This window comes from Zootoca vivipara, chromosome 16 (assembly GCF_965207765.1).
Source record: "Zootoca vivipara chromosome 16, rZooViv2.hap1.1, whole genome shotgun sequence".
Classification (NCBI taxonomy): Eukaryota; Metazoa; Chordata; class Lepidosauria; order Squamata; family Lacertidae; genus Zootoca; species Zootoca vivipara.
The window spans coordinates 16301147-16321360 of NC_142599.1; the positions used below are offsets into that span (position 1 = coordinate 16301147).

The 20214-nt window shown below is 46.7% G+C and overlaps 1 protein-coding gene across 1 annotated transcript; it reads right to left on the reverse strand.

The window, feature by feature from the left end:
• Positions 1-5980: 5980 nt before the first annotated feature.
• ACADS (acyl-CoA dehydrogenase short chain) lies at positions 5981-18946 on the reverse strand. The gene is made up of 10 exons (XM_035098072.3): positions 18862-18946; positions 16311-16474; positions 14777-14926; positions 13299-13410; positions 11958-12109; positions 10449-10619; positions 8411-8548; positions 7366-7461; positions 7057-7113; positions 5981-6707 (listed from the first exon to the last, which is right to left on the reverse strand). Exons 1-10 carry the CDS (start codon positions 18908-18910, stop codon positions 6555-6557), a joined length of 1242 nt encoding a protein of 413 aa, XP_034953963.1. The 5' UTR covers positions 18911-18946; the 3' UTR covers positions 5981-6554.
• Positions 18947-20214: the final 1268 nt, after the last annotated feature.

Below are 20214 nucleotides of genomic sequence, written 5' to 3' on the forward strand. Positions count from 1 at the left end.
TATTTTTATTTGTTTATTTACCACATTTATATCTTACCCTTTCTTCTATCGTGGAGCTCAGGGCAGCAAATGTGGGATCCTGAGGTGGTCTTCTCCTTGCTCCACCCATGCATTGACTGAGACCTGCTGAGTTCTTTTCATTTGCCCTCATACCATGCTGAGGGCAAGCAAAATCTTGGAAGAAAATGCTTAAATGAAATGCTTTCACCTCCATCTACCGCTGCCTTTTTTTTACGCGTCAAAGGGAGTAGTATGAGCTGAAAAGTTGGGATTGGTTGGGTCGTTCCTAAATTATTTAGGGAACAGTTGCATACAATTCTTGCATACGACTCCACACGGAATTAACTAAGCCCTGCTTTATACTTGCCAAGAACAGTTCTTGACCATCCTTGTAGACACTAGGATTATTATTATTATTTTAAGATGCATTGTTTCAGGAGACATGCTGAGGAACCTCATTTGAACAGATCACAGTGTAAAGTTCTATTGCAAAGCCACAAATATTTAAAATAATGTTCATGTTGGTTTGTTCAGCCAGCAGAGCAGGAGACTTGGGTTGCAAAAAAGGAGGGCTGTGTTCAAAAGTTTCATTTGTGGGGACTGGCAAGGTCCACTTATATGCAACAATACTGAAGACCCATTCTGTTTGGTCACCTGCAGAGAGGTAATATTTTTATTAAAGGAACAGAACATCACAGTTGTGTATGAAGAGCACCCATTTCCTACATTCTGCTGGGAGTTCTGTATCCTAAATATTCCTTTTAATTTATTCTAACGTGCTTGCTTTGCATAACTTGAGCACCCCTAAACCAAAGTACCTAGACTTTGGAAGTGAGAGTCGTGAGCCAGCTGTTCTCAGATTTGGGTATGTGAAAGACAATACTAGGTTGGAGGTCTGGCAGTGGGATTTAGGGGGCAGGACAAAGGGGCATTGAAGGCCCCCTAAATGAATGTGAATGTTTTATTAATACGGCCAAACAGCCAACATACCCCCTCCAAATGGCGGAACTTTTATTGATGGCTGTCCTAATAATTACAAATTGTTACTTGCAGTTGTGAAGGATATATTTGTAATTTTTAAAATGAAAGCTCTGGTCATTAACTTTTTCAGATAGCATCATATCATATTTCATTCTCTGCTTAGCATCCTAGTTGTCAGTATGAATTAACTGTTCGTTGCTTAAATGTATATACCAAACAATCGGTGCTTCTGTGAGGATGGGCTTTTCAGGTGAATTTAGAATTGGTGCAAGATGCCTGTGTTTTGAGTCAAGTAGCGAAAGCACCAGTGGGGCCCACCCAAAGAGGATAGTAATTTGCTGTGGCCCTCCTGCCCTGTCCCTCCACTGGCTGCATGTGTCAAGCACACTTCAGAGCATGCAGGAAGCAGGTCTGGCCACCTTCGGTAGAAGCAGCCTTCAGTACCTAAGACAAGCCTGCTGCGTCAGGCCAAAGGGGACGCATCTAGCCCAGCATCCTGTTCTCAGTGGCCAACCGGATGTCTGTGGGAAACCTCCGGGCAGGATTCCTGCACAAAAGCACTCTTTACTTCCGGTTTCCAGCAACTGAGCATAGCCGTCATGGCTAGTTGCCATTGATAGCCCTCTCCTCCATGAATTTGTCTAATCTTTCAAAGACATCAAGGTTGGTGGCCTTCATTATAACCCAGATTACATGCAGTGCAAACTGGTGGAAAAGGCTCTCCATGCCGTGTAAATCTTACTTTAAAACTCAGCAATTTCAAATTGGATAATATAGCAGTGGAATCAGACTCTGCCGTGGTGCAGTAATTAATGCCCCACCATCATCCAGGGTGCCTATTAATTTGCTGCCTGTAGTTCTCTAAAAATCCCCCAAAACCAACTGTGTGGAAATTATACGTAATTGAGGCATTGACTCTCAAGGCCCGGTTTACCCAGAATTCTTTTTTTAAAAAAACGTTTTGTAATAACCAGCTCTCTCAGCATATAAGGAGGCGAAACACTGTACGATAGGCTGTGCTGATGGGATAAATAACAGCCCTTAGTTAACACAGGTAGCATTTTCTGCTTTGACTTTCCACTGCAGGAGGAAGGTGTGATTTTATAGTTCATCTTCCACAACCTGCAACATTACGTACCTGCTGTGCATTTATGATCACTTAAAATTCTTGTCTGGTTTAACTGGGTTTAAGCTAGTTCTGTAAGAGACAGATTCATTTATTCCACTACTAGTGATACTCCTGAACAGCTGCAATATCACCCTGTTATGTGCCCTCCTGCTGAGGGGGACAGTGGTCTGCTGTGTCCTCGTGGCTGGTGGAACTGAAGCAGGAGGCTCCCCGATTCACAGCAGTCTTTGGAGCCATTTTGCCACACGAGCTATCATGATGCCAACTTCACCGTAATCCATTTGTTGAGTATCCTGGCTATCTTTGGAAAGCAGGTTTTCCTGTGGAAGTGGCAGCTGTTTAATCCCACTGTTGTGTAATTTGGGATTGGGCCAGGAGGCGTTGGCCAGGGTAGTGCCTGCCGAACCCCATTGTATTGTGTTGACAAGTCTAGGGCTTTACTCAGCAGTCCTGTGCAGTTCCTGAAGCCCTTTGCTTGCTTCACTGGCACCACCTTGGGGAATTAAGGGCACACGGTGCTGTTGAAATGTCTTTTGCTGAAAACCTATTCAACTGCCGCGTTGCCTCCCTTGTGCTCTCCGCAGAACTCTTCCAGAAGGTTGGAGGAACAGACCACATTTAGTGGGTGTTCACATGGAGGGGGGAAACATTTAATTTTGCAACAAGAAATCTTTACGCCGTTAGGTTGACAGTAGTGGCACCAAGTTGGATTCGACCCCTAGTGAGTGCCATGAATTCTACCGTGGCTGCAGCAGCATTGTATTGAATTAGGAGGAGTGGTGAAATGTTCAGTCTGCAGTGGACAAAAAATGGCTTTGGATTTTTTTTGTTGCTTCCTTGAAATTCTTGATTTGATGAGGGTGCTTGTCCATCCTCATCATTTATTAATTAAATTTGTATGCCGCCCTTCATCTGAAGTTTACAGGGTAGTTCACAACACAAGATACCTAATAAAACCAAAGCAAAGCAAAGCAATGCAAAACAATAACACCTCTCCTACAGAAACATTTAAAATCAGCCAAACACCTGGGTGAAGAGAAAGGTTTTGCCTGGTGCCTAATGATATGTAATGAAGGCACCAGGTGAGCCTCCTTGGGGAGAGCATTCCCCAAAAGCAACCATTGCAAAAAAAGGGCCTATTCCCGTGTTTCAACCCTTCAAACCTCCGGGGGGGGGGGGAGAGGAAACAAGAAGGGCCTCAGATGATGATTGCAGAGTCTGGATCAGTTCATATGGGGAAAGGTGGTCTTTGAGGTATTGAGGTCCTGAGCTGTATAAAACTTTATAGGTCAAAACCATAGAATAGCGCAGAATAGAATTAGCTTTATTTGCTGCTGCATCACACCGTTGACTCATGTTAAGCTTGTGGTCTAAGACAGTGTTTCCCAACCTTGTGCCTCCAGATGTTTTTGGACTACAATTCCCATCATTCCTGACCACTGGTCTTGCTAGCTAGGGATGATGGGAGTTGTAGTCCAAAAACATCTGGAGGCACAAGGTTGGGAAACACTGGTCTAAGAACCCCCTAGATCCTTTTCACATGTAATAATGGCAAGCCAGGTGTCCCCCATCTAATATTTGTGCAGCTGGTTATTCCTGCCTAGGTGTAGAGCCTTGACCCCATTTAAATTCATCTTTTTCGTTTGGGTCCAGTTTTCCAATCAGTTAAGGTAATCTTGAATCCCGATTCTGTCATGATTATCTCCCCATGGGCTTGTTGCTTGCAGAGGCTGGTGTTTGAAAGTAAAACCGTGCAGGTGAAGAGCACTGAGAGCTGGCGGTAAACTATTTGGGGGAAGAAATGTCTCCCAAAAGTTTTTGAGGAGCAAAAACTGTCAGAAATCATTTGACGTGCCCCACAAGCATTATATTAGCAAAGCAGTAGCTGTAAATTGCTCAGGACCGCCATACCTCAAAGACTGCCTCTCTTCATATGAACCGATACCAGCCCTGCCCTGCGTTCTTCCTCTGAAGCCCTTGTGTGCCTACGTGAGGTCTGGAGGGTGGCAACATGAGAGTGGGCCTTTTCTGCAGTGGCTCCCCGTTTGTGAAATGCTCTCCCTAAGTTGGTTTGCCTGGCACCTTCATTATATATCTTTAGGTGCCTTGTGAAAATGTTCTTCAACCAGGTCTTTGAATGATTAACATTGTGTTTGGGGTGTGTTTTTTTCTATTTATTTGTGCTTTTACTTGTGTTTTGATGAAGGGTGGTATAAAAAATAAAAATAAATGGACAGGTTGCTTGCTGTGTAGTTCCCAGGAAAGAGGCGAGGGAATTCACTGACCTTCACTTACCACAAACCAAACTGCAGATCTGGCAAGCTTGGTAAAATGCTGAATAAGTTACGCTGGTTGCTAATTGCCCTCTTTAAATTAAGAAAAACTTGTTGGGTTAAGTTTGGTTTGTTTTTTTAATTGAAACTGGGAGCCCAAGTTGCCTTGTGAGCACAATGCACTCTGCCAGAAGCCATATCTTTCATTCATACTTTAGATGAGGCCTTGCAGACTAATGTCCCCAAGTAAACAAGAAAGCATGTTTATGGCCTTTCTAGGTTATTGTGGGGTGTGAGTTTCCCCAAAGGAGTGTTTCTGGTGTGGAGGAAGTAGGACTTGCTTACAGAACAGGGATTGCCTTCTACCCTGGCTTCTTACTGCAAGTGGTGCTGAGAGTATTATGTTTCCACTAAGAACTTGTTCTGCTGCTTCAGACCAAAGGGCCAACAAGTCCAGAACAGTTTCCATTGTAACCAGCAAGATATTTTCGACATATTCATAAAAAAGGTTAAAAAGCTGACTTCTCTCCTCAGTTGTCTAGTTCTAAAATCCTATAGTAAGAGGTATAGAGTGCCGCTGCTGCTTGAAGTTTGTTCTATTTAGTTATCATACTGAATAGCCATGACACCTCATCCTGTATATACAATGTTGTATTGCAATAATTGTTATCCATGGTAGGAAAGGTGGAAATCAACACAGGTGGCTGTGTGTAATTCTAAACATTTATTTTAGAAATTGGGCAAGGAGGTGAAGTTTGGCTGTATTTTTAGAGTATTTTTAGAGTGGAATAAGTGGCCTACATCTTGAATCTCCTTGCCCAACTGAAGAAGAGCCATTAGTTGAGAGAGCATTTGCTATAGCAGTACTCTTAACTGCTCTTTACACCAGGGGTCGGCAACCTAAAGCCCAGGGGGTTGTTTAACTGGCCCATGGACCCCTGCCGCCCGCTCGGTCGGCTCCCGTGCGCTGCGCTAAACCAGTGCAGAGCAGAGTGGAGACTGCCTTCCATGATGCTGGCCGGCTTCCTATTGGCTGCAGGAAGCTCCTGCAGCCAATGGGAAGCTGCGCACGCCTCCTCCATGCCAGAAATAGTGTTTGCGTGGCCCACCGCTGCTTCTGCGGGACCGTGAAGCGGCCCAAGCCACAAAAAGTTTGCCAACCCCTGCTTTACACTGCCTTGATTGACTCATACCGGTAGAATTGTTGAGTCTGAGGATCATCTAGTCCAGCCCCTTGCAATGGAGGAATATGCAACTGTCCCAAATGGGGAATGAACATTATCAGCACTGTGCTCTACCCAACATCCGGTTGTGGAAAGCTTTGCAGAGTCCAAGGTTGGTCTCTTTCTCCCCCTGCAAGCGAGAGCCCACATAGCGGAGACCCCGGCAGAAGGAACGCTGGCAAGATTCCTTATTGTATGTGAGAAAAAGATGCAGAGGCATCTCAGTTTCTTTCCCAGACACTTTAGATCACAGAGAGGATAAGGAGGCTGCCTTTCACCAACCAGCAGGACATTTCCTATCAGTTGCCACTATTAACAAACATGAACATAATCTTCCATATATTGCCTATGGTCCATGGCAATAATTACTATGCTTCCAGATCGTTATTTATTAAATTTGTATACAACCTCTACACCCACAGGTCTCAGTGGGTATTCTTAGTGAATGCCCACTCCTGCACCCTGCTAACATATTCAGGGCAGTATCTCATGCTGGAGAAGAGTTTTAATTTATCCTTTTATCCATACAACAGTTCTGCACTCCTGATCTCCGCTGCAGACAGAGGTAGTTTAAAGAAACATCACACAAATGAATGTCCATTAAACGCAACCTGAGGCTGTAGTGCAAAGTGGGGTGAGGAGAGAGAAATCAAACCCTTGGTAGTGCAATTTATTCATTTTGTGTATGTATATAATTATCTTTATCTAAGGCACCTTAAAGGCAGAGGACACTTGCTGTGTGAGACTCTCCTCTCTGGCTTACTGTTCAACTCTCACAGTGAATGCTGTGGCATGCAGCAAATGGTGGCCCAAGTCTCCTACTCTGCCCAAACTCTGGCAAATGGGGCTCTGTGTTGGCTTGTAACCAGACCCAGGGTCTACCATCTCTAATCGCACGTGCATCTCTGCAAGGAGGTAGGAGGCGCTGAAACAGAGATCTTCTGCCCCTCAGCCTCGATAAGCTTTCAACAGCTGCCCTGCAATGACCAGCCTCTGTATCTCGCTAGTTCCCTCGTAGATCTCTGTAATCCGAGCATCCCGGTAGTGGCGCTCTGCTGGCATCTCTGTCACGTAGCCCATCCCTCCCAGGATCTGGATCGCCTGAAATAATAATTAAAAAAACATTACAAGGGCATCTGCATTGGATGCTGTGGCTGCAGCACGGCAACAGAGATGAAAAATAGGGAGGGGTGCACTTGCATCCAGGAGATGGAAAGCAAGTACGCCACCAGCTCCCCCTACCGCATGCTCTGTTCGTTTGCCACAGTCACTTAAGACACCTACAGGGACTCCTTTGTAGCCACAGTGACAATGGTCCAAGGAGAGAGATTCTGGCTGTGTCTCTTGCTCCATGTAAGCCAGCAGTGTGCCAGCTGTACAGAAGGGGAGAGCTTCTCCCTCTGTGCTCATGGGCACGAAGAGGCACAGCTGACTTCAAGAGAAGGCTTACCTGGTGGGAAATGGAAGTTGCAGCCTCGGAAGCAGACAGCTTCGCCATCGCAGCTTCCTGTTTGGAGAAGGGGAGAGAAAAGTGCTACAGTGCAGGCAAGCCTACCCCCACAGCCCTGAGTGCTGCGTGGTGGTGGTGGTGAGAGTCACTTAACACACCAGCCCAAATAGCACACCAGCTCGCCTTGCAAAAGAGGGTGGGGTGGGGGATTTTCTATAGCCCAGGGAACGTTTTTTTAATTTTTGCCTTTGCACACATTTCTAGGGTGCCTGCAACCTGTCCGTTATCTGTGAAGACAAGCACTATTACCTTTGTGTAGGGCTTTCCGTTGTCCTTCAACATGGCGGCTCTCCATGTCAGCAGGCGGGCGCTCTCGAGGGCCAGTGCCATGTCAGCCAGCTTGAACTACAGACAGAAAACGCCATGGTTGGTAGAATAACTCCAGTGGACCTAGATATTCTGCACCAGCCTTCCCCAAGCCAGGGCTGTCCATATGTTTTGAACTACAGCTTCCGTTTGGGGCTGGGGCTGATGGGAGCTGCAGTTCAAAACATCTAAAGGCAAGGCTGGTCTGCATGCAACACATCAAAATCAACACAGCAAGTACTTAACAGAAGCTCAACCACAATCGAGTTTGTGAATAAAGCAAAGCCTTGTCTCACTAGTTTTGAATGTCTTGTAGGAACATCAAGTGGAAGACTAAGAAATTCATCTCATTTGGAACCATACACTGGGGATAATGGTTCTTTGAATGACCTCCCCCATGTCCTTGTGCCCTATGTTAATTATAGGAGGAAAGGTGTGCCCTCTGGGCTGGTCCTGGTCAGGGAAACCATTTCACTTTTAAGATATTGATGTCCCCAAAGTAATCAAGTTGTGCAACAAGTACATAATGAATTCCAGCTCTGCTGTTTTGACATGTTTCTCTAAAAAAAGGTGGCAAACCTGCAGCCCATCAGCTGCTGCTGAACTACAACTCCCATGCTGCTCAGGAGCTAATAATAATAATAATAATAATAATATTTCTGTATCAGCCTTCATCCAAAGATTACAGGGAGGATTACAATGTAAAAACACAAAAATACATAACATAGTAAGAAACGAAAACAAATATACCCCCCACAGTTTAAAATGCCAAAGATTGTTTAATTAGCCAAAGGCCTGGGAGAAGAGAAATGTTTTTGCTCACCACCTAAATATATGTAACGAAGGCACCAGGCAAGCCTTCCTGCTCTAGTTCAGCAAAAACAGTGGAGCTGCAGGTTAGCCTCCCTGATATATATATTTAAAGTATTGATGAGTCCTGGAACTACAAAGAGAATAGTTCCTGTAAGAGAGAGCTCTATCTATGTACCTGAATGGCCTGCAGCTTAGTAATGGGGGAGCCAAAAGCCACCCTCTTCTCAGAGTAATCCACAGCACAATCGAGAGCTGCCTGGGCTATTCCTAATGCCTGAGATGCAATTCCAATCCTCCCAGAGTCCAGTGTTTGCTGAAAGGAAGGTGGAAAGACAAAAAATGAGTTTGTGCACTACAACCATTGAGCCGACTTTAACTGAAGACAATCTTAAGACTGTGGAATGACTGGGCACACTTTGCAAAGCCCAGCATCCAGTAAATACAGGCAGCTGTTAGTGAAGCATGGAGTGAGGCAGTTTTGCTACTACCTCCAGATGAGCCACAATGAAGAGATGCACACAGTACAAACTTATATTGTCTTACACTAATTTAAAACTATCCTGGCTTTGCCAGAAGATTCCTGGCGACTGCAGTTTGGCAAAGATGTTTAGAAAAGTCCAGTTCTCACAATCCCTGGGGTGGAAGCAGTATTATACCAGTGTAAGTAGATTATGGCTTTAGGCTTTGCTGTCTCAGAATGATCCAACTGCCCTTATCTCCTATCTATGACAAGAGACTAATCTCAAGGCCTCCCTTTCTTTCCTTCCATTGCTATTATTTATGATATGAACCACTTTGCGAAGCAAGAACTGTCTTAAATGGGTTAAAAAAACCACAGCGCAGCTCTTGGGTTCCCCCAGAACTACAAACCTTTTGGGAAGGGGTACATACCGGTACTGGAGGACCTTTCCCATCACCTCCCACTGCTTTAATCTCTGCCTGTAGAAAGCCCCAAGCTCAGTCCCTTGGCAGCATGGCCAGGTAGAGCCAAGGAAGGGGGGGGGAAATCCCTAAATCCCCTGGAGAGCTGTTGCCAATCACTGCCAACAATACTGAGCTGGATGGACCAATGGTCTCAATGAAAGGATGCTTAATAAGGACACAAGGTGCCTTTGCTGGATTAGGCCAATGGCGCATCTGATCTAGCATCTTCTTCTCACAGTGGCCAACTGGATGCCCCAATGGAAAGTCCTCAAGTAAAGGTAAAGGACCCCTGGACGGTTAAGTCCAGTCAAAGGCAATTATGGGGTTGTGGCGCTCATCTCGCTTTCAGGCCAAGGGAGCCGGTGTTTGTCCACAGACAGCTTTCCGGGTCATGTGGCCAGCAGGACTAAACCGCTTCTGGTGCAATGGGACACCGTGACAGAAGCCAGAGCGCACAGAAATGCTGTTTACCTTTCCGCCACCTATTTATCTACTTGCACTGGCATGCTTTCGAATGCTAGGTTGGCAGAAGCTCGGACAGAGCAACGGGAGCTCACCCCGTCACGGGGATTCGAACCGCCGGCCCTCTGATCGACAAGCCCAAGAGGCTCAGTGGTTTAGACCACAGCGCCACCCATGCCCCATGCCCAAGCACAAAAGCCCTCTTCCGTCCTGTGGTTTCCAGCAGCTGGTATTCAAAAGCATTGTTGTCTCCAGCTGTGGAGGTAAAACACAGCTAACATGACTATTGGCTATTAGCCAACCTCTTTTAAAGTCATCCACATTACTCTTGTGGGAGTGAGTTCCAGAGTTTAATTCTCTAAGTGGAGTTTTATACAAAATTGTATAAAACATTTGTTAAAAATAGCAATAAAAAACACCAGGCGTAATAATTTTTTTTAGCAAAAACAGAAAATCAGATTTAAAAAACCACAGATGTATCTCATAGACATAGGCTAGTTCCTACACACACTTGGGCAATGACCAGGCAAGCAAGAGGCATTTATTAAGAGTTCACGGACAGGCAGTGAGAGGGGTGCATTGTCTGAAGAGGGGCCTGTGGGCCAGACAGAGAAGGCCTGAAGGACACAAATCCTCTCCACCACACACTTTAAAGGAAAACCCCTACATAGTGATCAGCCGAATTCCTGAAAGGCTGAAAACAGGGCATGGAGGGGAAGAGGGCGCAAAGGCCAGAACCGCCACCCTTTGTGCTTCCAGTGCAGGCAGACAGTGCTGTTTAACCCCATTCCCTCCCCTCTTCCTCACCGTTAAAAGAGTTTACTCACCATAGCAATCTTGAAGCCCATCCCCTGCTCCCCCAGGAGGTTGGCCTTGGGGATACGGCAGTCCTCAAAGATCAGGTTGGCAGTGGAGGAGGCTCGTATCCCCAGCTTGTCTTCTTTCTTTCCTAGGGACAGGCCAGGGGTTGGCATGGGGACGAGGAAGGCACTGATGCCCTGCACGACAAGACAGAACAATTTTCGCGGTTGCCCACGCAGAAGGAGGTCTGCTGGCATGACCGGTGGTCCACCAGTGGCTTGACTAGTCTCTCCTGCCTGCCTGAGCTGGGATCCCTGGCAGGCTATTTATGTATTGTATTGCATTGCATTGCAATCCCACTTTTTCCTCCAAAGAGCTCAAGGTAGCTCTGAATCCCCACAATAACCATGCGAGATTATCAAGGTTGAGAGGCAGTGACTGGTTACCCAGTGAGCTTCATGGCCATGTGGGGATTTTGATCCTAGTCTCCCATATCCTAGTCCTATCACTCTAACCACTATACCACCTGGCTGGCTATAAACCAACCATCCCCAACCTGGCGCCCTACAGGTATTGTGGACTACAATTCCCATTAGCTTCAGCCAGCACGGGAGCCATACTCTTATGGAAGTTGTAAGTCCAATGCATCTAGACCAGCGATGACAACCAATCGACAGGTTGACCGCAATCGACAGGTGATTGCAGGATCCTTATCGATTGCTGGATTAAAAGCAATGTACAATGAATATTTCCACCTCCTGCCCCCCCCTCACTCTGTCTCCAAAAGGCAGATCTTTTATACTGGCGCCCCCCTCTCCACAAAAAGCTCAACAACTTTGGCCTTTCCCCCCTTCTACCCCCGCACACTCCTCCTCCCTCCAATGACAATGGGTAGATCACTGCCAGTTTTTCTATACTGGGAGTAGATCACAGTCTTTTGGGAGTTGGATGTGCCTGATCTATCTATCCCATTTCTACTTCTGCTGGGCAGAGCAGGGAATAAATGCTAGCAGCACAGTCAAAAGTTTCTAGCTCCCTCTTACACAGGGGTCCCCAGACTACGGCCCCCGGGCCGGATGCGGCCCAGTTGGCCTCCCAATCCGGCCCGCGACGCCCCCCGCCGCCCGCTGCGCGGCGGCGCACTTCCAAATCTGAAAAAAATTGCCGAAAATCGTTTCTGCGCATGCGTATGGGCCTCTCCCGACCCAGAAGAGGTCATTTCCGGTGCACTTCCGGGTCGGGGGAGGTGCACTTCCGGGTCGGGGGAGGCCCATACGCATGCGCACAAACAATTTCCGGCGATTTTTCCGGCCTGGAAGCGCGCCACTGCGCCAGTAAATGGGTGTGCGCATGCGCACTGGCGCACACTCCCCCGCCCTCCGGCTTACCCGAAGACCCCTGCTCTTACATCACTGGGAAAGGCTGCATTTAAAAACAAACCAATACACCCATGGGACAGAGCCCCTTTGTGTGGGGACCTGGCTCGGCCCCAGCTTTCCTTGTTGTGAAGGCTGACCCCCAAGGGCTGCCCTCACCTTATGCTTCAGAGACTTGTCTGTGGTGGCAAGGACCACCGTCGCAGAGGCGTCCCAGGCGTTGGTGATCCAGGCTTTGGTGCCGTTCAGGACCCACTCGTCCCCAACCAGCCGTGCGACTGTTGAAGCAGCTCCGGCGTCGCTGCCATTGCCTTAGCAAGAGAAAACCAAAAGGGTTTCTGGCCCAAAGACCTGGTGCTGCTCCCTCTCCGAGAGGGGACTGTGAAAACTCAATTCTTGACTCAGCAGAGGAGTCCCATCTCCTCGTGAACCCCCATCCTCCAGCTGTATTTCAATTGCAGAATAAGCCTTTTTAACATGCCCACCCCTCTCCGCCAGACCAGACTTTCTAGCTGCTGTTGGTAAGAATAAGCAACCATCCCAAGCTAGAGAAACCACCAGGTTTTTTGTGGTTTTTGTGTGTGTGTGTGTCCCTCCATCCTTGACCATTGGCTATGCTGGTTGAGAGTGATGGGAGTCACTAGTTCAACCACCTCTGGGGACCCATGGCTAGCACGACTAAATGTCGTAACACAAGTTCCTTAATGCTCCACATGCCTAGGGAATGGATAACAACTTGCGGGGAACAAAATGAATGCAAAATATGCTCATTTGTGGTTCCCATATTAGTTGCACACTAAGCGTTATCTCCTCTAGGTTATTCCAGTTACAATAATTTTGTAAGATTCTCCTATCAATGTTCTTTTAGATAAACTCTGTACACTTCCCACTCTCTATTAATTTTTTCATCGGTAACCTCTCGGAACCTTGCTGATAATCTGGCTAGCTTTGCATATTATTTTGCCAGTCTGATTTGGATGGGATAGTGTCTCCTTTCCATACAAGCACTAACTATGGAATGAATGTTTTTTTTACATGATCTTTTTTTCTGTTGATTACATATGTTACATAGTTTTTTTTAAATCAATAAAGCATTTTAAAAAAGCAAAATATGCTCATTTGTGTAATGTATGCAGGACACAGATTCTAGATTAAGAGCATCAGAGTAGCTCTGCAGATGGGTAAGGCCGTCTAGTCCAGCATTCTGTTCTCACTGTGGCCAACCAGATGTCCAAATGGGAAGCCCACATGCAGGGCATAAGGGCAGCAGAACTCTCCCCACTTGATTCCCGACAGCTGGTATCAGAGGGGTCCATTGCCTCTGACAGTGGAGGCAGAATATAGGCAGTAGCTGCTGATAGCCTCCTCCTCCATGAATTTGTCTCACCCTTTTAAATCCATCCAAGATGGTGGCCATCACTCCCTCTTAAGGTAAGCTGTCTGAGTACAGAGTAATTTCTTTTTAAGGACCCCAAGGTATTACCTGTGTGCCTAACTTACCTGGTTCACTTAGGGCAAAGCACCCTATTTTGACCCCATTGGTGAAAGGTGCAATCCACTTCTGTTTCTGCTCTTCAGACCCAAACTTCAAAATTGGTCCTAAATAGAGGGACTAAATGGGGAGGAGAGGTAAGACAAGTTATACTGATTTACACACTGCCCTGACCAGAATGCCAAGCAACCAGCTCCACCCCTCAGAAGAATTATTCAGCGGGGAGGGGCAAGGGAGAGATGACACGCTGGAGGAGGATGCATTGAACAGATCCTGGAGGCCTTAATATTATTACAATTAAAAAACTTTTTATTAAGTGGCACAACAAGCATAACAAAGCTTAGCAGAAGGAAAAAAGAATACTACAGAAATCTAGACCACAAACAACTGAATGAAACTAGAAAAACAAAGAGAGAGGTTTCTACATACAAACTGTGGAAAACGTTCTAATAAATGCAGAGGTACAGTATTTTAATTGATAAAGAAAACAAACCTTTAACAAATTCATATACTGGAGTACACACTCTAGGGGATTTCCTTTCATTTCCTAAAATATTAGTCAAACCAATAAGACTCAACCAGCCTTTTGCAAATGTGCCTCTGCATTTTATTTTTCTAACTATTCTTAGTCTACGTGTATGTTTCTCGACTAGAGCTACCTGCCGAACCCTTGCATTTCGTGCTGTTAAATTAGCTCCTTTCAGATTCTCATAAAAAGTGGTGACAGTCATACATGCAGGATCCAAAAAGTATCCCATGAGGAGGGGGTTTAATATCTCAAGTGCATATTAACATCTGCAAATAAATTTAGTAGAGCAAGTCGGCAGGTTCTTCCTAACAGACTGCCACGTAAGTCTGTCCATTTCGTTGAATACTTGAAACACTGATTACCCTGACACATGTCTGTTAGATGTGTTTATAGCTATCCCTTTCACTACATTGCTCTCAACAAGTTGCTGAAACATTCCTATAAAGATATGATAACTTTACTGGGGTAAGGTGCCACTTTTGCATGAACTTCAACCATTCCAACTGTGCTGGCTGGTCAGTGTAGGAACAACTGTTTAGAAATTTGTGCCTGAATTTTGATGGTTTTCCTCTTCCCTCCCTGTCCATTTTGCCTTGTGTGCCACGTTTTTTTAGACTGTAAGCCCGCCAGGCCAGAGATTGCCTTGTTTTGATTCTATCTAAGCCACTCATGAGAAGCCACCTCATGAGAAGAGAAGACCCCCCTGGAAAAGACCCTGATGTTGGCAAAGATGGAGGGCACATGGAGAAGGGGACGACAGAGGATGAGATGGTTGGACAGTGTTCTCGAAGCTACGAACATGAGTTTGACCAAACTGCGGGAGGCAGTGGAAGACAGGAGTGCCTGGCGTGCTCTGGTCCATGGGGTCACGAAGAGTCGGACACGACTAAACAACAACAAGCCTTAGATACAATGAATGAATGCTAATCAAGGTTAACATCTGTGGGAATCTCTTACATTATTGACACTCATGATCACTCCAGTAGATGCACAGCCTCGGCTGATTTCCTCGACGGCGATGGAATAGGCCAGGTAATCAAGACCAGCTCCTCCATACTTCTCAGGTACGTCCATTGCAAAAAGTCCAAGGCTACCCATTTTCTTGACCTGTAGGTGTGGAAGGTGGGGATGAAATGATGATGTAAAGCTGATTAGGGGAGAAGACAGTGCCAGTGGCAGAAACAACCCAGCTGAAAGCCGAATTAAAGCAATTCCACACTTGCAATTACGCTTGCCCTTGTCAGTCATCCAGCAGCAGCCATAACTTCCTCCCTCCGTTGCAGAACCATAGCAATTACTTAATTACAGACAGCACATACTGCCAGGAGAAAGTGTACCACATGTCGTGCAATTCATTCTTTTATTTACATTAAACTGCTCTTTGGAAGAACGTTTGTGCAAGGCAGCCTTACCAATAAAATCTAAGGAGTGTGAAGCCAGTGCAATACAAAACAAGGTAATTTGTGAGCTGGCATCAAGAATGGGCATGGCTGCTGTTTCTGAGGACAGAAAAACTGTGGTTATGTGAGAGAAAGCACAATTCAGTTTTGTGAATCCCGGCTTTCATTTTATTTTTTACTCATTTCATAAAATTTACAAACCACTTGGTTGCAGGAAAAAAATCTCAAAGTGGTTTCAATGTGTGTGTGGAGGGGGGAGGTGTTTGTTTTTAAATAAAACAAGTTCCTAGCCCTCATGGTAGAGAAAACATGCTTGAAAGCATATGACCAAGCTAGCATCTTAGAAGCCAGGAGGGTAGTAGAATAAGAAGGCAAGAGGAATGGGTTCAGTGCAACAGAGTGCTCATGTGGTCAGGTCCTGCTTGTAGCATTTAGTTGGTCATTATGAAAACAGGCAGGATACTACATGAGCCCCTTTTGGCCTGATCCAACAGCCAGGCTTTTCTTACGTTCTTAGAATAAAAGAGGCAAATTTGGGCATAACAAGGTAAACAGCCTGCATTATACAGGTTGCAGAATCCAGCTTTTCTGGATGCAGAATTCTGGTTCTAATTTTAAGCAAACAGAGTACAGTCAAACCTTGGATTCCAAACACCTCTGTTTTGGAACGTTTCGGCTCCCGAACGCCGAAAACACGGCAATAAATGCTCCGAATGTTTTTCGGAAGCTGAATGCCCGACGCGGCTTCCGCTTGAGTGCAGGAAGCTCCTGCAACCAATCAGAAGCTGTGTCTTGGTTGTTGAACATTGCGGAAGCAGAACGGGTTTCCAGAATGGATTACGTTTAACAACCGAGGTTTGACTGTAATCAAGTGGACATGAGCCAAAGGATTAAGAGTTTGTGCCTGACTTGGGCATTGCCGAGACCAAGCTAAACATCCCGATGGTCAAGGAGACCAGGGCATTAGGTCTCAGCCTCAACATGGATGCTCTTCTCAGGGACAAACTTGCTGGATTGTGACAGGTCTTTAGGGTCATTCAGAATATCAGTCAGGGGGGCTTGTGTTACCTGGAGATGAGTCACATACACACCTGCTCTGCAGGGAAGCGATGCTCCTTGTCCAGCTGAGCAGCAATGGGGGCCAGCTCCTTTTCAGCAAAGTCCTGGCATGTTTGGCGAAGCATCTGGTGAGTTTCCGGCAATTCTACCGTCTGGTATACCGTGTGCAGCCTTCTCAGACATTGAAAAGTCCGAGCTGCAAATGGAAAAGCATGAAGAGCCCTTTCAGTCCAGAAGACCTAGAGCTGTGCTGCTAAACAGGACACCCTGTTGGGGGGCGGGCCGTAGTTTGGTGGTAGAGCATCTGCTTTGCATGCATGCAGAAGGTCCAAGGTTTTGCGTTGGGCTGGGAGAGAGACCTTGCATGAAACCCTGGAGAGCCGCTGCCAGTCAGGATAAACAATACTGAGCTCGATAGACCAATGGTATAAGGCAGGGGTCAGCAAAGTTTTTGTGGCTTGGGCCGGTTCACAGACCTGCAGATGCCACAGTGGACCTCAGTGCGCACGCGTGTGTGCGTGCATGCATGCATGCACAAACACTATTTCCAGCACTCCTTCCGGTGCAGAGGAGGCGTGCGCAGCTTCCCATTGGCTGCAGGAGCTTCCTGCAGCCAATGGGAAGCCGGCCAGCATCACGGAAGGCGGTCCCCGCTCTGCTCTGCACCAGTTTAGCCAACCGAGCGCACGGCAGGGGTCCATGGGCTGGTTAAACGACCCCCATGGGTCACTTGTGGCCCATGGGCCTTAGGTTGCCGACCCCTGGTATAAGGCAACCTCCTGCAATCCTACTTGGGAATGGCTGAAGCTCTACAAGCTTGGCATGCAGAAGGTCCCTTACAGAATCACTAGGTAATATAATAATAATAATTTTATTGTTTATACCCCGCCTATCTGGCTGGGAATGTCCGAAAGCCTGGAGAGCTGTTGCCAGTCAGTTTACACAATACTGTACTGAGCGCCATGTACCAATTCTGACACTGTCTATGTTCTGCTCTCTGCAAAGGGTCAAAAAGGGAAAAAAGAGGCATCTCTAGCCATGTTTAGCAAAAGGGTCTGCAAGGTTTCTTGCGGCCCCAGCTGCTGAGTGAGCAGAAGAATTAGGCTAAGCTAGGCTGAAGATCTGCCCCTGTCCCTTTCCACTGGGGAGGTCAGGGTTAAAGTCCTTAGTGCACAAAACAGAGGGGAGGGGGGAGAAAGGCAAAAAAACCACTTGACCACTGTGACACAAGCTCCTAAAACTCAAGCACCCAGAAGCTGCTTTGAACCTGAACACCCAGCACCCCACCTCAGGGTCGTTTCATTTTACAGCACCCAATGCAGAGGAGACAAGTAGTAGCGTCCAACTTTACAGCAGGGGCAAAAGTTTATCTGCCTATAAAAGACACCCGGCTTGTAAAGAACAGAAGAGGAATTGCAGGGAGATGAATTGCAATCCGAGAAGAGGGAGCAATCAAACCGACAGACGCCCACGGGATCCTGGCCAACTGAGCGGAAAGGTGAAAGGAGCCATACCCCTCCCTCTGCAGCCCCCTTGCTAGAGGTGAGAAAGCAAGCAGGGCCTCAAGGCCTCCATTTTCCTGGCTGGCCCTGCCAAGTCCGCCGTATGGTGTGCTTGCTTATTAACACCCTACATTAGAAACATGCCTTCCGCACATCGAACAACACTTACCACCCCCTTGCACACAGAGGGTCCCAAATTAAATCCCCGGCAGGGAGGGCTGGGAGAGGCTGAAATCCTGCCTGAAATCCTGGCTGCTGATAGTGTTGACAAGACTGTCCTGAGCTAAACTCAAACATGCATTTGGGGACTCCTAATTTATTAAACTACATACTGTTTTTGTATGGTGGCAGTGTTGGGGTTGCAAACCCCACTTGACTAAGGTTGTGAGCTGGTACTCACAACCTGGTAGTCTCGCTCAGTTGAAGACCAATGGCTTTTAGGGGTGCTGGCCCCAAGCCATTTATGGCCACTGAGGTTTTAAAGGCAGCATCTTGGGCTAAGTCTGGAAATGCACACACAGGTGGGGCTGGTGGCGCAACACTGGCGTTTGGGCAAGCATTTGCTCAGCTACAGTTTGCACCAGGAAAGGTTTCCAAACAGTCTTCAAAGGCAGGCCCATGGAGGGTGCATTATAGTGATCTATATTTTTATACATATACAGAGAGTGAGTGGGCCCCTGAGCCCAGGTGCAGCTTCTGGATACTTGCAATCTGGGCATGAAGGTGGCTGTGGTTTGCATCCGGTATTATTTCGAGATAGGCTGCCCCTGTCCATGGAGGGTCCTCTGAGCTATCCTACAGTGGCATGTGAAGGGTCCCAGGGTGTGTGGAAGAAGCCCCCAGAAAGGGAGCCGCTCCTTAGATTCCCTACCCCCACTCCCAACTGCTGCTGCCCCTCACGAAGTAAAGGAACCTTCCCCAGTATTTTGCTCCCGCTCATCTAACACCCCGCCCCCGTTTCCATCCCTTCTTGGTACGTCCCAGTCCCCCTCCGTAACGGCTGTGCGGCTCTCGGCGTGTACCAAGGGGAGCGCTCAAAAGTTACGGGGGGAGACAATTAAACTTGGTCACCCCTGCTTACCTCCAATGCCGCCTCTGCGCCGTGCGAGGAAAGCCGTCACCGCCGCCATGCCGGGCCCTGCCTTGCTGCCCTTCCTGCCTGCCTCATTAGGCTCCGCCTCCTTATTTGCATTAATGAGCTCCCCGCCCCGCCCCCAATTTCTTTCTCTCTCTTTTTAACCATTGGAAGATTTTCCATTTTGGGGGTATTTTGTTGTTTTTGTTTTAACTTTTCAGCACTTTGCACCCGGTCGGTTAATTTATTTTTTCTCAATGGGAAAAAAAATGCCTACCTATTGCATTTTTAAATGTTTTAAAAGCTAACCCCCACCCCCGCCTAGAACGGGATGAGAAAGAAACTCAAGGGTCTGGGCCTGTCACGCTGGTTTTAATCATGTTTAATAACCCATGAAGTAGATGCAAGTTTTAATGTTTTTTAGTCTATTGTTGTTTTTACCTCTTCAAAAGTCTTTAAATTATTGATAATTTTTCTTACAGGTAATTCTTTTTTGACAGCCACTTTTGAGTTGTTTTCACTATCAAGCGGTGTATAACTTTTATGAAATAATGAGATGCGTTTTATTTGGGGTTATTTCAAATGTTACAATTTATAGGACCCCACACCAAGGAGGATTTTATTCTTGGAAAGCGCTAACAGATGTTTATTTTAAAAATTAAAGTTTTAAAATTGATTGCAAGGAAGCAAGATACTAACAAACCCAAGCACGTATGCGCAAGGTTCACCTGGTGCGAAAAGGTATGCATCAATTGTGCCAGGCAAGCGTCTCTGGGGAGAGCATTCCAGAGACGGGGGAATATGAATCTTGACATTCCAGAGCACATCATGAAGATCACACAATCTGTGATAAATCTCTCTTATTGACAGATGCAGGGGATAAACAAGTGATGGCTTCTCCTGTGGTGCAATGCACCTGGCAATTAACCAGAAGGTTGGTGGTTTGAGCCCACCCAGGGCTCAATTGCAGGGGGTTTAACTAGAAGACCCTCGGGGTCCCTTCTAACTCTATGATTCTATTGCTACATGCTCTACTTGGTCACTTCCCAGAGCCAACTGGCTGGTCTTGTGTCAAGAAAAGCCCCCTGGGCCAGGTGGAGCTTCAACCAATGCAGTTTTTATGTCCTCTTAAAAGGTATTCCCATGAAATCATGCAAACTCATGTTGTTGGAGCAGTGACAAAGCCATGTTATGTCTGGATGCTGGAACCAAGAGGGCCTCTGAAATGCTGCTCCTATTCTAGAACAGAAACAGCCCTCACCATAACCTCAACCAGGAATTAAAGGACACTGATGAGCCCCTATCTCCTGCCTAGCCTCTTTTCAACAGCTAGCACCTATTCTAAGGTGGTCTGGACAT